Source organism: Aethalodelphis obliquidens, unplaced genomic scaffold (assembly GCF_003676395.1).
Source record: "Aethalodelphis obliquidens isolate GAN/ISIS:26980383/991018 unplaced genomic scaffold, ASM367639v1 scaffold26, whole genome shotgun sequence".
Taxonomy (NCBI): Eukaryota; Metazoa; Chordata; class Mammalia; order Artiodactyla; family Delphinidae; genus Aethalodelphis; species Aethalodelphis obliquidens.
Genome location: NW_020837970.1, coordinates 312,471 through 338,128, shown reverse-complemented (window position 1 = coordinate 338,128; position 25,658 = coordinate 312,471). Strand labels below are relative to the sequence as shown.

General features: G+C 40.0%; 1 protein-coding gene across 4 annotated transcripts in view; it reads left to right on the top strand.

The window, feature by feature from the left end:
- Positions 1-25,658, top strand: part of MYO5A (myosin VA) — a 186,681-nt gene that overhangs the window by 99,765 nt on the left and 61,258 nt on the right. For all 4 annotated transcript variants that reach the window (XM_027123050.1, XM_027123049.1, XM_027123048.1 and 1 more), the window contains exons 12-22: positions 2,204-2,344; positions 4,570-4,695; positions 5,995-6,078; positions 11,798-11,959; positions 13,146-13,243; positions 15,291-15,377; positions 15,466-15,574; positions 18,013-18,224; positions 19,143-19,299; positions 23,681-23,920; positions 24,927-25,175. In XM_027123050.1, the coding sequence (XP_026978851.1) occupies positions 2,204-2,344; positions 4,570-4,695; positions 5,995-6,078; positions 11,798-11,959; positions 13,146-13,243; positions 15,291-15,377; positions 15,466-15,574; positions 18,013-18,224; positions 19,143-19,299; positions 23,681-23,920; positions 24,927-25,175 (1,665 nt within the window). The remainder of the gene's footprint in view (positions 1-2,203; positions 2,345-4,569; positions 4,696-5,994; positions 6,079-11,797; positions 11,960-13,145; positions 13,244-15,290; positions 15,378-15,465; positions 15,575-18,012; positions 18,225-19,142; positions 19,300-23,680; positions 23,921-24,926; positions 25,176-25,658) is intronic.

Genomic DNA, 25,658 nt, shown 5'->3' with positions numbered 1-25,658 from the left:
ACACACACACACACACACACACACACACACACACACACACACAGTGCATCCTAGCCTCTCTCTGCACAACTGCTCCACTCCCTCTTATCAGATGGCATATATTTTTCTTCTGTTCTGTATATATTTTGTCAAGGTTTCTGCTTCCTCACTCACCTCACACTTCCTGTGAACCAAGCAGTGGTTGGAATGCTCCCATCCTCTTAACTTGTTTAACTCTCATTCATCTTGACTTCTTTCAGCATCAGCTTCCACTGTTAATTGCCTGTTTCCTAGTTTTTATACCCGAGAAACAGAATTTGATTAACCCAGTTCATTCGTTCATCAGAGATCTCTGGCACTTGACTAGCTGTGACTAGGAGCATGGGGTCTCACAGTAAAGAATTTGGTGCTTAGGGCTGCTCCCTCAGCAGGGGCTGTGGGTAGGGCAGTGGGCAGGAGAAACGTGGTGATTGGCAGGTTTAGTGCTTGGAGGCATTACCTTATCCACCAAGGATCTCTTGCCATATTGAACCTCATGCCCACCTGTCATTTTGGCAATTGAGAATCGAAAATTTTTGAGGCGCCATGGATTTTGCCAAACTAAACGTAGAGACTTGTATGAGAAACAGGCTCTAAAGTTTGGAGCAGTGTTTTTGTTGTCAATGTGGAAACTGCACTGCATGTAAATTAATGAATTTAAAAAAAGATAGGGCTCATTGTTTTGGAAATTATTGGTACCATCAGACAGGGCATCTTGCTGACACGTGGTGCCCTATTTGCCTTCTCATTAATCAACAGAAGAAATTTGCTTTCTAATTAATATGACATAAATATTCATATGGATGACAGGTTTGGTTGTCATTGTTTTTTTTAACTAAAGCTTTTGCAGCTGGTTAGACTATAAATGCTGTAAATGAGCCAAGAGCAGTATTATAATAAGTGTAGAATAAAGTGGAAAAGTTCCAGATGCGTGAGGAGAGTAAAGCATCAGAAATCTTGGTAACCCCTAAGTTTCATGGGGTTTTGGGTTCTAGGAAATATATGTTGTCTGGTAATAGCCACAGAGGGCTTATCTTCCCAGAAAAGTTGCAAGATGTGTGAGATGAACCAAGGTGACAAAGGAGACAAGAAAGAAAGCAGAACCCTCCAAGAACAAATGAGTAGAGGTCATTAGCATCTGTAGAGACTAGAATTTATGGGTTGGCTTCATTGGCTCTGCAGCTTGAAGCAGGAGCTGCAGCAGTGGTTGGATTGCCCTTCCCTCCTGGACCAACTTAACTACCTTTCACTGAAGAACTCAGATCACACAGCCCTTCCTCAAGGAAGCCTTCCCTCGCCACCCTGTATCCAAACTGGATAAGGACTCCTGCTCTCATAGCTCGCCATTATTTTCCTCTGGAACATTATTACAGTTTGTAATTATATTTCTTGTGAATACTTGATTTCTGTTTCTCCCACTAGTCTTCAAAGTCCATGAGGGCAGAGCCCATGTCTATTTTGCTAATGGTATGCAGTGACTGGCCTAGGATAGGCAGTCAATACATATTTCTGCTAAATGCTTCAGCCATTGCTTCTCAATGGAGATGAGAAGCATTTAGCAGAAATAGCAATGGATTCATAGTGGTTGCAGCTGCTTGCAGATTTGGGTGTAGAAGCCAGAAAAGTGAGCCGTAGATTCCCTGACTGTGGAGGATAATCAAGGCAGACACAAAAGACCAACTGTTAATCTAATTCTGAGACACATGAACTTCAACACCACGGTCCCTTAAGAGAATTACTTTGTTATGCTGTAAGCATCACCCAGAATGTTTCAGTAGTCTGGAGGGCATCCTCTCTGCATAGTTGTTCAAGGCCAGCTAAGGCATTTCTGTGCCCATGTGGTCAGCAACACTGTGCAATAATTTAAGGGACCAAAAAGTATATAGTGCAGTTTGGGATGTATATCAAAAAATCAAAAAGACTGCCATATTTATCAGCTATTTAAGTATTCACATACTTAGATTTTCTTGTTTGCCGAAAATCCTATATTGCGGAGGCTTTGCTGTCTGTGGTTTATATTTGCTTTCTCATTTTGTTCTCTGCATGTAAATCATGCTTCTCCAAGATGGTTGCTAGAAGCCATTGACTATCTCAAATTATGTTGGTGTCCTTTTATAAATGTTTCTTGACTAACATTATTTATGACAATGATGCAGTAATGCCAGCTTTTTCTTTTTCATTTCAGCATGTCTTCAAATTAGAACAAGAGGAATATATGAAAGAACAAATTCCATGGACACTCATAGATTTTTATGATAATCAGCCTTGCATTAATCTTATAGAATCTAAACTGGGCATTCTAGATTTGCTGGATGAGGAATGCAGGGTAAGTATGATCTTCTGATGTACTTAGTATATGAAAATTGATACATCAAGGTCAAATGGTAAATGGGTTTAAGCAGAGATTCACTAGTACACCATGAGGTGCCATGGTGGCAACAAGTGGAGGTCACCCTAACTTGCATTCTGAAGGGTCACTAGACCCAAAGAGTTCAAAATACGTTTGAAACCAGGAGAATCTCCCTTCTCATTGGCATTAGATACAACTACTACCAATTTTAGCCACTTTTGTTATTGATATGCTTATATTTGGTACTTTCTGTTCAGTGGTATGGTATAGTTAAAGAAATGCAAGAAATTGTACAAAAGGCATTTTGAATAACAGTTCTAAATATCCATAATTTTAAAATTGACTAGTTGTTCTTTAGTACTGATATATATGGTGGAGAGGGAGTTTTAGCTTTAATATTTGAAGATGCAGCATGTGGAAAGTATATCAGATCCCCAGCTTTACTGCTAACTGAGTTATCCTAGACAAATAACCTATCCTCTCTCTTAGTTGCTCTTTAATTTATATGCCATAAATTACCACTTAACGTAGGTTGATCCTCCTAAGCATCCAGATTTCCTGCAACATTAAGAATGCACAGACAAATACTGTATCTTTTCACGTATATGTAGAATCTAAAAAATAAAACAAACAAGTGAATGTAACAAAACAAAAAGAGCCTCACAGATACTAGAGAACAAACTAGTGGTTACCATTGTGAAGATGGTTAGGAGGAAGGGCAAGATAGGTGAAGGCGGGATTAAGAGGAACAAACTACTAGCTATAAGATAAATAAGAGATACAAGGATGTTATGTACAGCACAGGGAATATAGCCAATATTTTATAATAACTTCACATGGAGTATAATCTATAAAAATATTGAATCACTATATTGTACTGAAACTAATATAATATTATATGTCAACTGTGCTTCAGTAAACAAAAAGAATGCATGTAAAGGTGCTCAACCTTGCTTGAAATTAAATAAAGTGTAAATCAAAACAAAAATGGGATACTGCTTTTTACCTATCAAATGAGTTTAAATTTGATAATACCAAATTGATATTTTTTTAACGACTTTTTTTTTTTTGCGGTATGCGGGCCTCTCACTGTTGTGGCCTCTCCCGTTGCGGAGCACAGGCTCCGGAAGCGCAGGCTCAGCGGCCATGGCTCATGGGCCCAGCTGCTCCGTGGCATGTGGGATCCTCCCGGACCGGGGCACAAACCCGTGTTCCCTGCATCGGCAGGTGGACTCTCAAGCACTGTGCCACCAGGGAAGCCCCTTAACGATGTTTTTGATGTGGACCATTTTTAAAGTCTTTATTGAATTTGTTACAGTATTGCTTCTGTTTTATGTTTTGATTTTTTGGCCACAAGGCATGTGGGATCTTAGCTCCCCAGCCAGGGATCAAACCCGCACCCCCTACGTTAGAAGGCAAAGTCTCAACCACTGGACCCCCAGGGAAGTGCACCAGATTGACATTTATTGCATATATACTCTTGATGAAGGGCATGAGTTAGTACAGCATATTTTTGAGGAAATTTGACAATATTTGTGAAGATTTTAAATACACATACCTTTTGACCCAGCCGTGGAACTGCTGAGAATTTACCGTATGAATATGCTTACAAAAGTATTCAAGCTTTTTGTGTAAAAGGAGCCATTGTGGCAGTTTTCATAATAACAAAAAATCAGTATCAACCTAGTGGCCGTAAATACAAGAATGCTATTGTTAAGAAGAAAAAAAAATGCAAGGAGTTTATAGAATAATCCTATTTGTGTCCATGCCTTTAAAGACAGAAAGATAAAGAAATTGGTGGAAATGGTGAGAGGAGACTATTCTCTATTTTATACCTTTCTGAATTATATAAATGGCCCACTGTGTGCAAATGTTATTTTTATTTAACAAATTTTTAAAAATACATGATAGTCATGATATTTCATCTTTCATCTGTGAGGCTTTTGTTGCTTTAAAAGCATATCGAATATTTATTTGATGACCTCTGGTATAGGCAGGTTGAGTTGCTGAAGGTCTCAGTCATAGCTTTTCATTAGTCATTGGTTTGGGGCCTCTAAGAGAGAAATGTGGAAGGAATGAGTTCCTAAACTGGATGTAAAAGTTGTTAGGAAAGCCAAAACATGGTCTCTTGGTTGATGCATCAGAAGCGTCTCATAACAATTTTCACCTTGTTTTCTCTCTTTTTTTTCCCCTGAATGTAGATGCCTAAAGGCACAGATGACACTTGGGCCCAAAAATTGTACAACACACATTTGAACAAATGTGCGCTCTTTGAGAAGCCCCGTCTATCAAACAAAGCTTTCATCATCCAGCATTTTGCTGACAAAGTAAGGAAGTTTTATTATCTCTTTTCTTTTTGAATACTTAAGCTCAAAGAGGAAAAAAAATCAATAGTCAATAGATAGCATTTTTTTCTTTGCTGAGCTTGCATTCGTTAGCTCCGTTTAGGAAAAGTAAGCTTAAGTGTTGGCTTATTGGTTTTCTCTTTCTTTAACCTAAATGGGATTATATTAAGAAATAAATACATGTTTACAGTCCTCTATCTATAATTCTGAAATCCAAGAAACTCTGAAATCCATGTCTTTTCATAATTCATTTAGTGGCTAAGCCTGATTTTTGACCTGAACTAACATGAGGTTATTTATAGTCTTTATTTATCCCAGTTAGGCTGGATATTTATATATTTCAATGTAGAAATGTTAATATGTTTGATTACAGATTGCTGCCTCAGATTCTGCTAAAAGATTCTGGGTTCTGAAACCCAACGGTTTCAGAATAGAAACTGTGGGCGTGTGTCACCCTCTGTGATTGATTCAGTGGGTCCCTACTAATGAGGCATGCAGACTTGCTGCTTCACAGGTTCTGTAGTCTACTCAGAAAATCTGGAGCTATGACACTAGTTTATATTTCCAGGAGGTTGTGGGGTGGCCTTCTGGTAAGCTCCCCATGGTCCCCTTTAGGAACCCTTTAGGAGGGTTTTCCGAGTCTGTCCTGCTCCTAGCTGGAGACCTTGGAATGGCTTCAGGGCCGCCTAACGGTTTTGTGGTACAGGCTGGGGACTCTGAGTGGTAGATGGCTGACGTCTTCTAGAAGCAGGGAGAGTCCATTCTCATGTAGTTCTACTTACCGGATCATATAGCGTTTACCCAGCCTCCATCTACATCCATCGTCGCCACTTCAACTTTCTGCCAGACAGCCATTTGTTCCTTCTGACCCTCTCTCCAGCTTTTATCTCTTCTCTCCCAGAGGAGACTTACCCCTGCGGGACGGTGAGCTAGGTTTGAAGGAAATACAGTGGGTCAGCCTTGGAGGAGCTCTCTTTGGCCTGCATGAGAGAAGAGAACAGCTTCTTATGAGTCTGCTTACCCATGAACTGGGATGATCTTAGATCACAGTTAATCAGCACTGCCACTCTTTCCTGGGAAAAACAATATTTGGGGAGTTTTACTCTAGAGTTAACATGCTTCTTACTAAGAATGGTACTAGTTTCTTAGAATAAAACTAATGATAACACTTCACTGAGAGCCCATCACATAGCCTGAGCCTAATAAATATTTTTGTTGTTGATGACAATCATATCTATTCAAAAGTTTATTAGCTAAGGAGATTTTCCCATGTGTTTTCAGGTGGAATACCAGTGTGAAGGCTTTCTGGAAAAGAATAAAGACACTGTTTTTGAAGAACAAATTAAAGTCCTTAAATCAAGCAAGGTAACCATGTATAGGCTTTCTCCAATCAGGATATATTCATTAAAATGTTTCTTATTTAAGCATTAGCTTTTTAACAGTAATAATAATTGTTCTAACAAAATCAGCTTTACTGTTAGTTTTCTATTTATCAATACATGTGTCAGGTCTTGTTTTTTAAATGCCTTACAAGTGTTAACCCACCTAATCCTATGATGAGGTGATATTATCATTACTCCCATTTTACAGATGAGGGAACTGAGGCAGGGAAACTTCATAGCTAGTAAGTTTTCAAGCCAAATTATTGATAAAACCCAGGCTGTTGAGCTCAGAGTCTGCACTCTTAACCACTATGCGGTGGTGTTTTATGTGAAATTTTTGCCTCCACGGCAGTTATAGGCTCTCTTGTGCCTTTGTGAGAGACCATGAGAGAAAACATTTTGTTGTTGTTGTTGTTTTTGGCTGTGTCATTTTGAAGGGATACGCTAGAGACATGGCCTTAAGCATTCCATCCAAATAAAAATTGACCTCTGGATCATTGAGTGCAATTTTCAGGTATGGTCCAAAGCACTTTGAAATTATTCTTCTTAGGTATAGATACCAGAAACACTGCTTTCTAGTGGGAGCAGAATATTCCAGATTGCAAAGAACTATGATGGCTCTCTGAGGTTGATCCCAACCTCCACCCTTTGACTCTCTTCAGGAAAGTATGGGGAGGGGAGCACGGCTCACTTTCATCCTGTAGGGAGCAAACCAGAAAGCTGGTTACTTACATTTAATAAAGTAAATATTCAAATATTCAGTGAAAGACTAAAAATATTCATGTGAATTCTTCTGGATTTCTGACCAGCACTTTTTGTTTTTCTGGTTTATTCTAACAAAATCGTTTTAACTTCAATGGAATGTTATATGAACCTTTTTTTTTTTTTTTTTTTTTTTTTGCTGTACACGGGCCTCTCACTGTCATGGCCTCTCCGGTGCGGAGCACAGGCTCCGGACGCACAGGCTCAGCGGCCATGGCTCACGGGCCCAGCCGCTCCACGGCATGTGGGATCTTCCCGGACCGGGGCACAAACCCGCGTCCCCTGCATTGGCAGGCGGACTCTCAACCACTGCGCCACCAGGGAAGCCCCTATATGAACATTTTGACTCTTGTTTTTGGAATAAAAACTTTTACTTTCAATTATTTTGATAATAGAAAGATGATGTAAGGACCAAATTCCAGTTTTAACCCTCAGAAAAGAATGAGTCTATAGTCTTAAATGTCTGTAGAAAAAATCATTTTTTCATTTATCCTTTTAAGCCCTGGACATTAACGCTTTATACCTTATAAGAATGATGTATAAGAGAAAATTCTCTCACAGTGCCAATCCCTGATTCAGTTAAAGATTATAAATCATTTTAGTTTATGAATACTGATGAAAACCCTGGAATTCTAGTGTTACTACTCTAAATAATTTAGCTGACACAGAACATTCACAGGTTCTCATTCCCCAGGCACCCATAACCTTTTGTGTCTTTTTTCTGACCTAACTTTTCTGACTGGCTCGTGGCTCCTTAATTTCCAGAAAGTAGCTGTGCATTCTGAGGAATCATTTGGAGTGACTGCCAGTCTATATAGCACTGTTGCAGTTGGGTGGAGGTGGTGTGAGGTTTACATAACTTAAAGGCCTACACTGCTCCCAGTCAGCAGAAACCCAAACCAAGGGTATGAACTTTATGTTTTAATTTTTCTGCACCTGATAGGAAGCAAGTGTAACCTAGTGTTGATTTGTCCTCTTGGAAGTACTAATTTTAGAAGATCAGTATTTGTGTTATGTGTTTTCAACAGAATTATTTTTGTGGTAATACAGTGTGGGGTTCTGTTTGTGTGTATGTGTTTTGTCTTTTTTTTTTTCTTTCTTTCATTTTGCAGCTTCTAGCCACTTTAAAAGGAATTAAGGTATAAAAAAACTTAACAGAAGGTGTCTTAATTTATGTTTTCCCACCATAAAGAAATCTGTTGCTACATCAAATAACAAGAAGCACATAAGTAAATTGCAGCTCGATGAAATACTACTAAATTGCAGCTCTACTAAATGTCATTAAAAAGAATTATGTCCCCTACTTTCCATGTTGCTAATTGATAAAGGGAAGCACAGTTCATCTACTGAGTTTATGCCTCAAATCTCTCATCTGTAAAATAGAATCATGATAGTATCTACTTTCAGAGGTTGTTATGAAGATTAAATAGGTTGCATTAAGCTCTTAGAGCAGTGCTTCATGTGTAAAAAGCTCTTAGTGAATAATGTCGTTGTTGTTGTTACTGAGATGATTTCCCACATCTTTATGAAGCAGTTACTTGGATTCTTCTGTCTTCTTTAACACTCTTTCCTAGACATATAAGTTCAGTCTGAAGCAATTCAGAGCCCTGTCTTAAGCATAGACAGATCAAAGAAACAAGATGGAATGTCCAGGCATATCTACCTACTTACATATTTGCCTTTCTGTTTATCTGCCTTTCTCTCTTCAAATGAAGTTGGCCTCCTCAGTCAGTGGGGAATGGCTAAATTTTTCAATGAATGATTTAAGAAAATTGGGGATTTAGCAAGGTAAACAGGTAAATGAGATAGGCAGAGGAGTTAGGTAATAACCACTTAACCAAATATTTAGATGATATCATATCATAAAGTGGTAAGTGCTATAAAGAAAGTAAAACAGGGCTTCCCTGGTGGCGCAGTGGTTGAGAGTCCGCCTGCCGATGCAGGGGACACGGGTTCGTGCCCCGGTCCGGGAAGATCCCACATGCCACGGAGCGGCTGGGCCTGTGAGCCATGGCCGCTGGGCCTGCGCGTCTGGAGCCCGTGCACCGCAACGGGAGAGGCCACAGTGGTGAGAGGCCTGTGTGCCGCAAAAAAAAAAAAAAAAAAGTAAAACAAGGTACCAAGCTAAAGAGTGACTAAGCTCGGGCAGAGGTGAGGTGCTCCACTAGCCACAGTGGTCAGGAAAGGCCTCTCTGAGGATGTGACATTTGAGCTGTACCCTGAATAATAGGAGACAACTGTGTCAGTGGAAGAGCAAGTGCTGAGAGGAGTGCTGAGACTGTATAAGATGGTTGTGTTTGAGGTCCATAAAGAAGGCCAGTATGACTGGAGCATGGTAGCTGAGTAGGATGGGTAGACAGGGGCCACTTTCTGGAGGGAAGTGTGGTAAAGAGTATAGATTTTATTCCTGTTTCTGTGGAAAGTCTGAACAGTTTTCATATGGGGAATGATATGCTACTGTGTGGAGATATGGTGGGAGGGCTGGGGATAGGGGGGTAGTAATCTAGGGGACAGATAGTGGACTGAGATACTGAAATTATAGCAGTGGAAATGGCTTATAATTTGTGGGTAGAGTTGACTGGTCTTGTTGACGGTTTGAGTATGGAGAGTGAGAGAAGGAGAGAAATTGAAGATGACTTCTATGTTTTGGGCCTGAGATGCTGGATGGATAATGGTGCCACTTACTGAGGTGAAGACTTGTAAAAGATCAGGCTTCAAGAGAAAGAATCAAGAGTTCTGTCTTGGACTCATGGATATGGAGAACAGACTTGTGGCTGCCAAGGGGGAGGGGGTGGGGGGAAGGATGGAGTGGGAGGTTGGGGTTAGCAGCTGTAAGCTACTATACATAGAATGGATAGACAGTGGGGTCTCGCTCTGTATAGCACAGGGAACTATATTCAGTATCCTTTGATAAACCATAATGGAAAAGAATATGGAAAAAAAGAATGTATATATATGTATAACTGAGTTGCTTTGCTGTTCAGTGGAAATTAGCATGACATTGCGGGTCAGCTATGCTTCAATTAAAAAAAAAAGAGTTTTATCTTGGACATGTTTTGCCTGAGATGGCAATTAGATAGTCAAGTGGACATGTCATATAGGAAGTTGTAAATGAAAGTCAGCAGGTCAAAGGCAAAGTCAGAGTCAGTGATATAAATTTGGTAGTCTTTAGAACTAGATGGGATTTAAAGCAATAGGACTGGATAAGATTGCTTAGGGAGAACAAGTAGGTGAAAAATAGTAGAGTAAGGCATTCCAACTCCTAGAGACTGGCCTGAGGAAGAACCAGGAAAGAAGTCTGAGAAAAATGGCCCACAAGGAAGCAGAAATACTGCCTAAAGAAGAAATTGTAGAGTAGTTTCTAATATGACAATGTGAAATGTTCTCTTTTTTTTTTTAATGAAAACTCAATGTAGAGAATTTTAAATTTATAACTTGTATGAAGAGGAAGACATATATATGCATCTATATGTGTGTATGTGTTCTGAACTCTCAACACTGAGTAGTTTTCTGGTAGATATTGTAGAACTTCAGTTAAATTCTAACACTAGTGGTGAATATGATATTTCAACCCAGCTCTATTAACTATTTCACACAGAAGAGAGAAAAACAAAGTTTAGGTAGGCAGCGCTAATGTAGAGCTAGCAATTTACTTGGAAATGACAGAAGTGTGTCAGATAAATCCTAGAGTCCTTGGCCTATTATCGAATAGCCTTACATCTTAACTCTGTGCTGAGTTTTCAAATCAAATCTATTAGGAGCTCTTATTTTTCCCCTTTGTGATACAAGATAATGGTAAAACGTTCCCCTACCCCCACCCCCTGCCCTGCTTTGTAGCTAACCAAGCTATATGTATTCCGTAAAGCAAGGGGTACATTCATTTGTGCAGCAAGCAACCATTATTGGTATGTCATATATAAGAATTTGTTATATACATCATGAATTATATCCTAAATTACCCTTATAATTGATAGATACATTATACCAAATGAAATTAATTTTGTTTTTAAATGAAAGAACTCTCTTAAGAAAATTATTTCTTCTGGAGATATTCTGAGTTTATTAGATAAATAATTGGCTATTGCAGTTACACTTTGACTTATAAGAAGGATTTATTTTATGTATGTGGACTGTTTCACTATTGTAAAGATATGTACATATATCAAAATGTTACTGTCGATTAGTTTGAAGTCTCTTTTGTTCCTTAAAATGTCTTCCAACCACATTAAATTATACTATCCACCCATTTATTAACGACCAGAGCTTTTAATAGACTTTCATTTCCTTAACCTGGTAGAACACAAAATTGATTGCAGGAATTATGCAGTCATGCAAAGCTTACAGGATACGGGCAGGGTTTCCTTTTACTTTTTTTTCCCAATAATGCACATTACTTTCTAAAAATTACTGTTAATTCATGATTTTTTAAAATCTTATTAAATTGTAGAACTAGTTCATGACACCCTTCCTGATGAGATTTTCAGTGATAGTTTTTAGTTGGTACCCACCATTTGAGTTATTGGGTAGACAGATGAAGCATGATGATAAAACATTTGGTGGAACTGATGTAATAAGACTTTCAATTAGTAGCTTGCTCATAAAATAATTATCGTTTAAAACCAGTAAAATGGTTAGAGCGGCCATTTCCTGTGGATTAAGATTTCAAGTCTCAGTGGAGTAGTTTTGATTTTGTTTTCCCCCAAATAAGGTTGTAGAATTACTGCATTTTTTCCATCTATATTTTTGTAGCATTGATGTCACCTCCCTCTCACATTTTTGGCTCCTAACACAGATACTGATTATTTCTGGAATGTGACTCTGAAAGGGGTTACTTAAGGAAGGGAATCACTATGGATTGCAAATCATCATAGTGTTTCTGTGAAGATTTCCAATTGAGTTTGGGTTTAGAGTGTGATTTCCTTTTACTGTTTTTGACTCAGTTTAAGATGCTACCAGAATTATTTCAAGATGACGAGAAGGCCATCAGTCCAAGCTCAGCCACCTCTTCAGGGCGCACGCTCCTTACCCGCACTCCTGCAAAGCCCACCAAAGGCAGACCAGGCCAGGCGGCCAAAGAGCACAAGAAAACGGTGGGGCACCAGGTGAGTTCAGGGAGCCGCTGCTGCAGTGCTACTTCCCCTCTGGCTCAGCTGGAGCCTCAGGTCTTCCTTTGTCAGCCTCCCAGGTGGGGTCCTCAGGTGAGGAGAGGCTGGAGCTTTCACTGTGAGAACACAGAACACTGTCCACTCATACTTCTCCCCTCCTAACATAGACCCGTAACTCTGCTTAAGCGTTTCCCAAAATAATTTTCTCTACATTTTAATTCTTCCAGTACATATCCTCCCTCACAAACCACTGCTGCCTTTGTTTTGTTCTCTGGCTGTTTCCTCTCTGGATTTGTACAGCTCCTTCAGCCCAGGAACCGTGCCTTCTGCTTTCTTTGATGTTTTATGCACCAGGGGACTGGGAAACACGACACACGTGCTTAGTGCCTGAACTAGGGCTGGGGGCTTTGGGCAGGAGGCTGAGTGCTAGTCAGCTTGTTTTCCTGAGCAGATAGGAAGCAGGGCCTGGCACAGGTCCACAGCCCCCAGTATGATCCCATGTCCCTAAAGGTAATCCCACCCTGGCTGTACTCTTCCATCCTCTGCCCCCCCCCATTTCCTATACTCTTTTAAGTCATCTGCTACTTTTTTCAGTATCATACAGCAAAATTCCTACTGTACATGATTAAATGACCTTAATATCTTTAAAGCAAGCTTATATTTTTAGTCAAAGTTTTAAGTGTACAACAGAAAGCTACAGAAATCTATATTAAAAGGGTGGGTGGAAGAATGAACTCTAATGTAATGATGATAATGATGTGTGATAATGATGTGTCTAAGTAGGTTCATCAACTGTAACACATGTACTGCTGTGGTGGAGAATGTAGATAATGGAGGAGGCCATGCCTGTGCCAGGGTAGGGGGTATGGGGGACATCTCTGTACCTTCTGTTTGATTTTGCTGTGAACCTCAAACTGCTCTAAGAAAATAAAGTCTGTTTTAAAGAGGCAGGGGCAGTGGTGGTGGTGGGAGGAGCGAGAATATCTGTTTAGCAGAGTGAGCATGTAAATGGTAGGGTTTAAGCAAATTTGAACCAAAAACCCTAGCAGCTCCACTGTTGAGGGCTGGTCAGGTTCACAGGTGGCAAAGTCATCTCCACTAGTGTCATTTGAAGAAAATTTTCAGTTGTTTTATGTCATCTTTGACAAAACCTTGATGCCCCTTTCTGCTCTTTTTCATGCAGTTCCGAAACTCCCTTCACCTGCTTATGGAGACCCTGAATGCCACTACCCCTCACTACGTGCGCTGTATTAAGCCTAACGACTTCAAGTTCCCATTCACGTAAGTATTTCTCAACTGCTGAATTTAAAGTATCCATATCTCATAAGGATTGCCAAACCAGCAGCAGAGAAAAAATACTTAGGTAAACCTTCATGTCTTGTAGAGGGAAAAAACTAGTTAATAGAACTTTTTCCGTTTTTGTTCCCTTTTAAGAACGTGAAAACAGGGAATTCCCTGGTGGTCCAGTGGTTAGGACTCCACACTTCCACTGCCAGGGACCCGGGTTCCATCCTTGGTCGGATCAGGGAACTAAGATCCCACAAAGCCTCACGACGTGGCCAAAAAAAAAAAAAATGTGAGAACAAATTAGTAGTTGGCCTTCTGATGAGTTTAAAAGTTGAGATCAACCACACATTTCTAATACTATTTTCTATTTGTAATTTACTTCATTTCAAGATCTTTTTGGTTAACTTGGACGTTAGTTAAAACCAGAGCTGGGTGAGATAAGGTTGCTTTGGCAAAGGCTCACAATCATCCCTGCTACTTTTCAACTGTTGAAACTATCAGAGAATGTCTACTTTTACCAAACATCTTGTCCTGTGTCAAATACCATTTGCGAGAGGAAGTTTTTTCCAAAACGGAAATATTTCTCTAATTTTGAAAGTAATGCGTGCACATTATAAAGACAATTTTCAGGAAATATAAAGTGGTGTAAAAATAAATGAAAGAGCATTTCATTATACCCAGAGAGATAAAAAGTATTAACTGGCATAGATCCTTCTTGATCATTCCTTTCCTGCTATATATGTGTGTGTGTGTGTGTGTGTGTGTGTGTGTGTGAGAGAGAGAGAGAGAGAGAGAGAGAGAGAAAGAGAGAGAGAGATTAATAAAATGGAAGGGATCATGCTGTAATTGTTGTTTTGTATCTGCTTTCAACTTATGAGTGTTTTCCGTGTTAGTAAATACAAATCCACATCATCATTTTAATGGCTACATCATATCCCATTATATACACATAACACCATTCTTTTAAATTATTCCCTATTGATGACCATTTGGGTTATTCCTATGGCTATGATAAACATCTTTTGCCAAACATTTTTATATATTTGCCTGATTATCTCCTTAGAATAATGTATTTCTAGAAGTGGAATTTGTGGGTCAGAGATTAGGCACACTTACCAAAGGCTGTAATAACTCCCACTCCGCAGTGTGTGCGTGCTCCTTTACCTACACCCATCCAGCCTTGCCCTTGGAGAGTCGGCCTTAGACTGCAGGGCACTTCTCAAAGACTGTTGTATTCTTCTCATTGCCAAGAAGCCCTTTCTGGAGGGCTGGAGAAGCTGGAAGAAGCTGCCACGCCCTGGGTGACTTTCCTGGACAGCCCTAGAGGCCATTACCTTCTGTCAGCCAACCGCATCTCCCATCACCAATAAAACACTTGAGAAGATAGCGCAGCAGAAGCCTCGGATAGGTCACTCAGGGCTTAACTGGGGAGTAAGAGGAATCATCATCCCGTAAGAAGCAGGCCTTGCTACTTCTTCTTTTAGTGTCAATTTAACATTAAGGTGCCGTTTATCTAGAGTGAAATACACACAAGATATAATATAAAATATTTTTCACTGACGTGGACACTATTAATGCTTAGTATGTATACACTGAGTTGAATAGCTTTTAGAACACCAATAATTTTTTAAAAATACCTGAATGGGGCATATTTAATTTGTTCTTCTTGTTAGAGAAATCTCCAGGGCTGGCCAGTCTTTATTCCAGGGGAGCTCTGCATGGTGAACTAAAGAGTTATGAGAACAGCTAGTCAGGCCAATGCATGTAATGAGCATGGCACAGTGCAGAGGAGTTTGGGCTTTTTAATATGTTTAATGGCATTTCTTATAAGTTTGTGGTATGTATTTTTACTGCTAATGGTCTCTTCCCCTCTCTTACATGGAGTTTTCCATTCTGATCACTGTTCCAACTTTTGAATTTTTTTTTTCTAATTTATCCATTTGGCTCTTTACAAAAGAATCCAGTCTCTGGACTGAGGAAAGTAGTTTGTGGCTAGAGCCACGCTTCTTTGTGTATTAATGATTTCCATTTTTACACATAGGTTTGATGAGAAGAGGGCAGTACAGCAGCTGAGAGCGTGCGGTGTCCTGGAAACCATCCGAATCAGCGCAGCAGGTTTCCCCTCTCGGTGGGCTTGACATTTTTCAAATATAAGGGATCCTAAAGGGGGAGGTTCCTGCTTCTTTAAATAAGCTGACATGAATTTCTTTTTATAGGTGGACTTACCAAGAATTTTTCAGCCGCTACCGTGTCCTAATGAAGCAAAAAGATGTGCTAAGTGAGAGAAAACAAACATGCAAGAATGTTTTAGAGAAACTGATAAAGGTAAGAAAGATTTTTCACTTACCTTTATCGGAACAGATGTTTGCCAAAGGCCTTGTGATTGTAACCTGTGAATGTCCTAGGAATATCCATATACTACTAATCCGGGTTATTCAGGGGTGGAAAGGTGGAGAGGCACACTGTCTTGGAGGTCAAGGCTCCCTATCTTTACGATGGAAGGACTAGTAAAGATGATGGTCCAGTATCAAGATACAGGATGGTGAGGCCTGGACCCAGACTTGAGACACATTCTTTTTATTTATTTATTTATTTATTTATTTTGCGGTACGCGGGCTTCTCACTGTTGTGGCCTCTCCCGTTGCGGAGCACAGGCTCTGGACGCGCGGGCTCAGTGACCATGGCTCACGGGCCCAGCCGCTCCGCGGCATGTGGGGTCTTCCCAGACCGGAACACAAACCTGTGTCCCCTGCATCGGCAGGCGGACTCTCAACCACTGCGCCACCAGGGAAGCCCCCAAGTACTAAATTTTTATTGAAAATTACTTATGACAGACACCAGGCCAGATGCTGTGTGATTAAGAAAAATAAGTCTTGTCCTCAGGTGACATAGTGTGTCTTGGAAATTAATGCATTTTAAAGATAAGTATAATATACCTTAGTGTCTGTCAAATGCTGAGTGAGTGAGACAAGAAATCAACGGAAGACAAAGCCACATCTGCTGTGGGAAGGAGGAACTATTTCATGGAAGACATGTATTTTGAGTCAGGCCCTGAAGAGTGGGTAAGATTGTATAAAGTGGAAGGAGACTATCCTAATAGGGAGCAAGGAGCAGAAAAGCATAGTTTTCTCAGAAAGCAGTTAGAGTCGGATTTTTGTTTTTGCTTTTGCAGTAAAAAAAAATGGTGCATGGGACAGTAGGGAATTGGTTAGGAAATGTGGGTTGGTGTTTGAAGAGACTTGCATACCAAGCTAAGGCGTTCACAGACTTTAGAATGCACCAGAGTCACCTTCAGGGCTTGTTAAACTTCAGAGTGCTGGGCCCCACCCCTAGAACATCTGATCTGGTAGGTCTGGGACGTGTCCAATAATGTGCATTTCTAACAAGTTCCCAGGTGATGCCGATGCTGGTTTGAGGACTACATTTTGATAACCACTGATGTAGGTTGTAGAGAATTTAAGACTCATGAGATGCTGTTTAAAGAATATTTTCACTTATTTGACACTAGGTTGGATGGATTACCTCACTTTGAAGTAATTAGTCATAATTATTAGCTATTAACTAGATGTAATATCTCTTCTTTGGTGATAATAACTTTATTTTTCTTGAAAGCACTTAGGCCACTTTCCTGGTAATGTGTAAAAGAATCTGATACATTTTGAATCTGGCCTAAGTCCTTTCTAGGGAATGGAGAGCAGAAAGTAGGGAAAGCCTCCTCCCCCAGACTGCTCCCCCCTGCGCTTGGGGCCACAAGGTAAAGGAGTGTAGGCTTGGGGGCGAGGGAGAGAGAGCTGAGATGAAATGGGGCAGGGAGAAGGAGACAGGGAGAGGGAACCACTTTCTAGCTCTTCCAGCTAGCCTCCTTTGCAAACTTTATTGATTTAAACTGAAACAGTTTTAGATATATGTGGAGATTTCTGGTTTTCTGTTTTCATGTACAAGATAGGAAATATTTGCTTACAGTGAAAAGTGATTTTTCTCTGTTTTCACTTAGAATTTCAGATCACAGTATTGATTATTATAAATAAATTCTACTCTTCTTTTGATATAAGATGGTTAATAACTTGCATGCTTCTAGATAAGCTGGATCAGAATATAATAGACCAAAACTAGCATGCATATATATCTGTGTTTACTGCTCAGCTTTGTTTATAATCAGAAGTCAATGAGCATCATAAATGATTACATTTTTGTAAAAGGAGTTTTGAAATTTGTAGGAAGATTTACTGTTGATAAAACCAAGGGATAACTGTTGAGAAACTTAGCTCTTAACATGAATATGCAAGATTTTTTATCTTTTAGTTTTTATTTTGTGTGCATTACTTCCTGCCTTTTTCTTCATATTGGTGTTTTTGTCCCTTCAGCTTTCTCATGGAACACACAGCCCGATGTAATTCTTACAGCCTGGGTCAGTCAGAGGGAGTGTCAGCATCTCCATTTCCTTGAGATATTTAAAATACAGACAAGCAAATAGTAGCTGCCTATAACCCACAACCAAGTTTTGGGCCTCAGATAATAATTCCAGGTAGAATAATTCTGGAAAATAACTCTTACCCTGCAGTTTTCCTTAAAGTCCCTTCTATTTGCTCCACTTGCATAGGATCAAAAAGCTGGCTCCATTAGTTAATTGTGATGTAGCCCAAGTTTTAGCTAATAGTTTTATCCCTTTACTGATTCTGCTTTTAGACATATATTTTCTCTTTAAAATTCATTTATCTAGTCATCATTTCTACTTCTGAGTATACAGTTTCTTCCAAAAATAGGACAAGGACAAATACCAGTTTGGGAAGACAAAGATCTTTTTCCGTGCCGGTCAAGTGGCCTATCTGGAAAAATTGAGGGCAGACAAATTGAGGGCTGCCTGCATCCGGATCCAGAAGACGATCCGAGGGTGGCTGCTGCGGAAGAAGTTCCTGCGCATGCGCAAGGCTGCCATCACTGTGCAGAGATACGTGCGAGGCCACCAGGCCCGATGGTAGGTCTCCTGGCAGCATGTCCACTCTGGCTCACGGGCAGCGAAGACTGGCGGGCTCATCTGATTGATTGTCCAAACTAGGACAGTTTTGAGTGGTCACCCTACCTGAGAAGGCAGCACCTTACCTCTTCTTAGGTCCAAGGGATTAACTCATAAGACAGTTAAATAGAATACAATTTCACTCACCTTTGTGAATGATTCAGATTGAACCTCAAAAAAATAATTACAAATTACTGCCTACTCATGTCCTCAGTATTTATTTTTTATACATTTATATGGGCTTGAAGAAATCATCTGTAAATTAGAACAGTCATGAATATAACTAGTTAATAATGACTCTGTTGAGGAGTTTGGGGGAGCAGTTAGCTGAGAAGGTATAGAAGAGAGTTAGTTACACTTACGTGTGATTACATATTAGGATAATTTTAATTTAGAGATATCAAAAGACATGAATTAATGGTAAAGAACTTGTGCCCAAATGGATAGATTAAGGAAAAAGATCGTGCATTAGCAATGGATAGAGCTAAGAAGGCTGGGTGATAAGTAAGTACAGGATTACTGTGTAAGCTCGTCTGCTATGTAAAGGGGACATAGCCTGGGGTAATGAGCACAGTCCTAGAAGGAATAAGCCTTTATGACCTTCACTTTCTGTATTGTAAAGTCAAGTAATATGGGACATCCCACTTTTCAGGGTTAGGTAAGGCTCAAATGAGATAATGGATGCACAGATATTTGGGGGATCATCAAATAACTATACAAATATAAGAAATATAAATGTTGATTTAACGTGTATGTTATTAGAATAATACAATGGAGGTGCTACTTATTCTGCCAAAGATACTGGTGCTTTCAGCCTCTACAAAATGTATTCATGGGTTTTTCTGATTACTGACTACGCACTACTCTTTCTCTGGCCAGTTATGCTAAGTTCCTGCGCAGAACCAAGGCAGCAACCATCATTCAGAAGTACTGGCGCATGTATGTAATCCGCCGGAGGTACAAGATCTGGCGGACTGCCACGATCCTCCTTCAGTCTTACCTTCGAGGCTACTTGGCCAGAAATAGGTATCGCAAGGTGAGGCCTTGTTTTCAACTTTGTTTATTCATTCCATTAACGTTAATCAAATTCCACGTCTGTACAAAGTGCCACAGGGGCTCCTATGGATGTAGGAGTCATATGGAGACAACCAACAATTGAAATACATTTTTAAATATTAAATAAGCCACATATATTTATTAACATGATGTTGAAAAAGAAAATTTACTTTTTTCTTCCCCTGTCTGTAATTTGAAAAAAAAGTGAGTATATTAGTTTCCTGTGGCTGCTGTCATAAATTACCACCAACTTGGTAGCTTAAAACAACAGAAGTTTATTTTCTCACAGTTCTGGAGGGAAGAACTGAAATTAAGGTGTCAGCAGGGCTGCTCTCCCTCCAGAAGCTATGGGGGAGAACTCATTCCCTGCCTCTTCTAGTGCTGGTGGCCACCAGTATTCCTAATAATTGTGGCCATATCACTCCAGTCTCTGATTCCATCTTCACATCATCTTCTCTCTGTGTCTAACTTCACTTCTTTTGTCTGTCTCTTATGAGAACACTTGTGATGGATTTAGGGCCCACCCAGATAATCCAGGATAATCTCTCCATCTAGAGATCCTTATCTTAATCATATCTGCAAAGGCCCTTTTCCCAAATAAGGTAATATTTACAGATTCTTAGTATTGGGGGCCTTTATTCAGCTGACTATGGTGAGCTTTGAATAGGTAAAAATATTGGATAGGCCAAAAAGTTCGTTCGGGTTTTTCTGTAACATCTTACAGAAAACCCAAACGAATTTTTTTTTTTTTTTTTTTTTTTTTTGCGGTACGTGGGCCTCTCACTGCTGTGGCCTCTCCCGTTGTGGAGCGCAGGCTCCGGATGCACAGGCTCAGCGGCCATGGCCCACGGGCCCAGCCGCTCCGCGGCATGTGGGATCCTCCCAGACTGGGGCACAAACCCGCGTCCCCCACATCGGCAGGCGGACTCCCAACCACTGCGCCACCAGGGAAGCCCCGAACGAACTTTTTGGCCGACCCAATATATGGCAGATGAACAGATTAAGAATGAAACAACCTTGGAACAATTTACCATGGTAAAAATGAAATCAAATATAACATCAATGTGGTCAAAATTGTATTGACTGGAGTATGATGCTCTAGAAATTTTTGACAAATAATCTTTATGTCTAGCAATAATCATCATGGCTATAGATGGTGGATCATCAGATTAGTCTTAGTCATCACCTCTAACAATATATGATCTAGTCGATGAAAGTTTTTCCTCTTTCATTTCGGCAAGGTTTTGAGTCTGTTCTTTAGAATATAGCCCTAATAAGCCAAAAATACAGTCTGGATCTTGGAGCTCTCTGGGCATCACTGTTAGGAGTGTCAGTAGAGTGATGTGAAGGACATTTCTCTAATCACAGGCAGTGATTATGTGGGCGTGCCCTAGGCCCTATTCATGTATTTATTTTATTTTCTTATTTTGAATTAATTTTATATAACAAAGAGAAATGGAACGCTAATGAGGCTTGAATGAGCATATTTAATAGCTGTGTTTTGAAGAAAATTTGAAGACTTAGCTACTCCAGGTCTTTCTGCCCACGCCTGCTTTATAGTCAGATGTTCTTTCTCTTCAAGCATGAGCTTTCAAGGGAGGGAAAAGCCTTATTAAACTTGACCTTTTAGATATACCAAACCAGTTACCCTCCTGTTTTCCTCACTACTCTCCTCAGGAACATCTGAACTGGCGTGTGAGGCCTTTGGTTTAGCAGTAGCAGTCTCTAGCTAGCTTAGCTCCCGGTGTGACTGGACATAGTAGGGGAGGCAGGTTAGAGACAGACTCGTGTGTAGGCCAGTAGTACCCCCTTAGTGATCCTTCTAGCTGTGATTCCAATCCAAGCTTCCCCCAAGCTTTGGGGGTCTTAAAGCGAGAGCAAGTGTTATTTAATGTCTCTGACTCACCGATGGAAATGAGATTGAGAATGGAAGCTCTAATTATATACTGTTTCCATTTGACTGAAATTAGAGAAATGGACCAGTATCTGAAGTTACATGGGGAGAAGGAAATGGAACAGGAATATTGGCATTAATACCTTTGCCACTGTGTGCTGCTTGAGTTTTAAAGTCTGAAAGCCTTCAATTTGCCATCACTGAGTCTTATCCAGTTTGTCACTAGTCATCCAGATAAGATAGGTAGCTCCCTTGGGATTGTGTTGTTGAGTGAGAGCTCAGGATGCCCTGCCTCACTGCGGCATGATGCATGGTGACTGCACTTAGTGGGAACTGAAGGCTGCCTTAGCATTAGGAAAACATCCCAAAGGGACAGCCTTGAGTTGGCTGAAGATACTATGAAGGTCTGCTAAACACCTATGTTTATTTTGTATTTGTTGGCTTTAAACACAACGACTTATTTCTTAATTGTATCCTCTAGGATGGCATATGTTTTTCATGGTTTTTCTCAGCTACATAACCTAAAAATAGGAACTGTTCTTTTAATGATCTTACTAAACTGCTACCTATCTGAATAGATGGTTTCAGAGATTTTTTACATTTAAAAAGTTTCATAAAAGATACATTGTATCCATTTATAATAATCACTAATAAGTACTTAATCAAGTGCATACATTTAAACATTTATATCACACAAGACTTATTTTGTAATATCGTAGACTTGAAAGGACATCAAAGTTTTGCTAGTTCAACCGTTCTTAAAATTTAAGAACTTCTTCCCCATCATTCCTGGAAACTGTTTACACAATCTCTGCTTGATGGTCATTAGTGACAGGAAATTCATCTCATAAGGCAATCTTATTTTTTAAATTTTATTTTTATTATTATTATTTTTTTGGCTACATTGGGTCTTCATTGCTGCCTGAGGGCTTTCTCTAGTTGCGGCGAGCGGGAGCTACTCTTCGTTGTGGTGCACGGGCTCTAGGCAAGTGGGCTGCAGTAGTTGTGGGACGCGGGCTCAGTACTTGCAGCGCGTGGGCTTCAGGGCACACAGGCTTCAGTAGTTGTGGCACACGGGCTTCAGTAGTTGTGGCATGCGGGCTCAGTAGTTGTGGCCTGAGGGCTCTAGAGCACAGGCTCAGTAGTTGTGGCACACAGGCTTAGATACTCCGTGGCGTGTGGGATCTTCCCAGAGCAGAAATCAAACCCGAGTCCCCCTCATTGGCAGGCGGATTCTTAGCCACTGTGCCACCAGGGAAATGCAAGGCAATCTTATTGTTATAAGTTGTTTATAAGTTTAGGGCAATATCTTTTTTTTTAAGAAAATACAATATAAAATTAAGATTTGTTTACTTCACTTTATCTTCTTTTTAGCTTTCCTTTTAAAGTTCTCTCCCTACTACCTTTGAATCCCATAAATGGATTTGTGCTGCATTTATAATAGCAATGGGAAATCCTCACTAGAATGGTATTCCTCAAATATGGCAAACAAGAGTGTCATTTTTTTGTTGCTGGGGAAAAAAATCAATAAATCAGTAATAAACTTTGCAGTACCCCAAGTGTCGTCTTCTACAGCCTGCTTACTGGCCATACCCCATGTCCTCAAGCAGAGACCTAATGCACAGTGACATGGTATCAGCAGTAAGGGTAGTGGGTAAATCTCTTATTTTACTAGCACGTAGTTCACAGGGTACCAAGTTCTGCTTATTTTCTAAGGGATCACCTGTTGCTTATAGAAATCATAGAGCAATAAGAAACCTAATGCATTTTTTCTTTCTTTGTAGACTAGTTTTCTATTTAGTAATCTGGTACCTTTTATTTAGACAGCTTCTATCTGTATACTCCATTTATCATCATACATATACATGTAATCATACATATGACATGTGGATATAATACATATTTTTATATATGACTCTCAAATTTCCTCTTTTTTTTATAAAATGAGTTGAGTTTTTAAAAAATTTATCTTTATTTTTGGCTGTGTTGGGTCTTCGTTGCTGCATGCAGGCTTTCTCTAGTTGCGGCGAGTGGGGGCTACTCTTTGTTGTGGTCCGCGGACTTCTCATTGCAGTGGCTTCTCTCTTTGCAGAGCACGGGCTCTAGGCGTGCGCGCTTCAGTATTTGTGGCTCGCAGGCTTAGTTGCTCTGCAGCATGTGGGATCTTCCCAGACCAGGGATCAAACCTGTGTCCCCCGCATTGGCAGGCAGATTCTTATCCACTGCGCCACCAGGGAAGCCCTCAAATTGCATTTTAAAGACTACATTTCAATCACCTTTTAAAATAATTTTGTGTTTCCATACATTTGTGATAAATACAATCCACATAATACATTGTTGCTTCAACTTTTATGTCTTTTCCTTTAAGTAATGTGTGGGTTCTCAGCCTGACATCCATAGGTTAATAGAGTTGAATATTGAGTCTAGTCCAGGGTCTGACGTTACTTGCACTTACCCTCTTCTGCAGATACTCCGTGAGCACAAAGCAGTCATCATTCAGAAGTGGGTCCGGGGCTGGCTGGCTCGCACCTACTACAAGAGGAGTATGCACGCCATCATCTACCTTCAGTGCTGCCTCCGGCGGATGATGGCCAAGCGCGAGCTGAAGAAGCTCAAGATCGAGGCCCGCTCCGTGGAGCGCTATAAGAAGCTCCACATTGGCATGGAGAACAAGATCATGCAGCTGCAGCGCAAAGTTGACGAACAGGTGTGTTTTAAACAGGAGTCCTGAAAGTGCAGCATGCCTAACAAAATCCACTGGGGTCATCTTCAGCATTGTCCCCTCTTGACTTTACCTTTCAGTCTTCGCAAAAAAAGTAAAATAATAATGGCATTAATGAATGTGGAAATAGTGACAAGCTCATAGGTAAGATGATAATTGCAAGGACCAAGGCAGGAAATTATTTTCGAGAACACAGACAGGTTTACTAGCACTCCAAACAGTTAGGACCGAGAGTCATATTGTACTTTATATTTTACAAAGCTCTTTCATCATCATCATTCATTTGTGTATAGTGTATTGTTCCTTTTACAGATGAGTTGTTTAGCGTTGAGATGGCAAAAGAAGCAGGAAAATGTCCATGCTTCTGAGAAATCTGCAGTCTATTTGCAGAGATAAAAGTTTGATTTCTTAGAGATAGTTACCAAGTAATATTTTAGCACATGCAAATGATATAAAGGTAGTTAGTAATACATAAATACTAAGGATGACAAAGAAAAACAGAAAAGAGAATGAAATAGGATTCATCAGAAAGGTTTTCTGAGTGGGAAGAGGAGTTTCCAGATGGTAAACAAAGGGATTTGTGAGAAACTTGTGATTTTTGAGGCCATTTTATCATTCTTATGCATCACTAGCCGGTACGTGGCTTTCAGTAGCACACTGATTTGTTTTCAAAAGCAAGTATAGATTTTCCTACTCCTGGATTAAGAATCAAGAAAGAGAATTTACTGTGGGAACTCACCTTGTGACTATGAGAAAATCACATCTATGTTGCTCATCATGTAAAACAGAAATATTTGTGCCCATTCTCTCTTTGTATCACTAAGAGGGTGCTGATGGTGTTATTTTAAATATTGTCATTAGTAATTTTGGTTAGATACTATATCAGCACTATGATGATATAGCATGAATACGATGAATAGGCATGGTTTTCTCACTAAATACATTTGTGGTGTGTATATTTACTTTTTGTCACTTATGTGTGTGTTTAAAGAACAAAGACTACAAATGCCTCATGGAGAAACTGACCAATCTGGAAGGAATATACAACTCTGAGACCGAGAAACTACGAAGTGACTTAGAACGTCTTCAACTAAGTGAGGAAGAAGCTAAGATTGCTACTGGACGTGTCCTCAGTCTGCAGGAAGAAATTGCCAAGCTCCGGAAAGACCTGGAACAAACTCAGTGTGAGAAAAAATCCATTGAAGAGTGTGCTGATAGATACAAACAAGAAACTGAGCAGGTAGGAGCTAATGTTCATATCCCCATCTACTCCTTCCACAAAGGAGTTGTGCTGTCATCTTGACCCGGCCCTTGTGGCTCAATATTGGTTTCAATCGAAGGTAAACACACATTTCAGATGGTTTACTGTTCATTATTAGTGTTTCCCCCAAGCAGCTGTTCCATATGCTGGATGAGTACCTATAGGTCTTTTAGTAAAACCTTTTACTCTCCTAAGAACAGAGGCAAAGCAGTGTTATAAGAAGAGAAGTGATGGCCGAGAACCTACTATACACCCTTTTTCTTTGAATGAATAGATCTGTGTGGAGTGTAGACTCTTTTTTCTTCAGCAGGTTAAAGGTGATTAAGAAGTAAATCACAATGAACTGTCAGTAGCTGATAGTAGGGATCTTTATGGAAACCTGCATTAAGACTGTTTTGAGAAGTCCAACAGGAAAAAATCCAAATGTCTGCACACTGATCGTAGCCAAGAGCTGCTATGCAG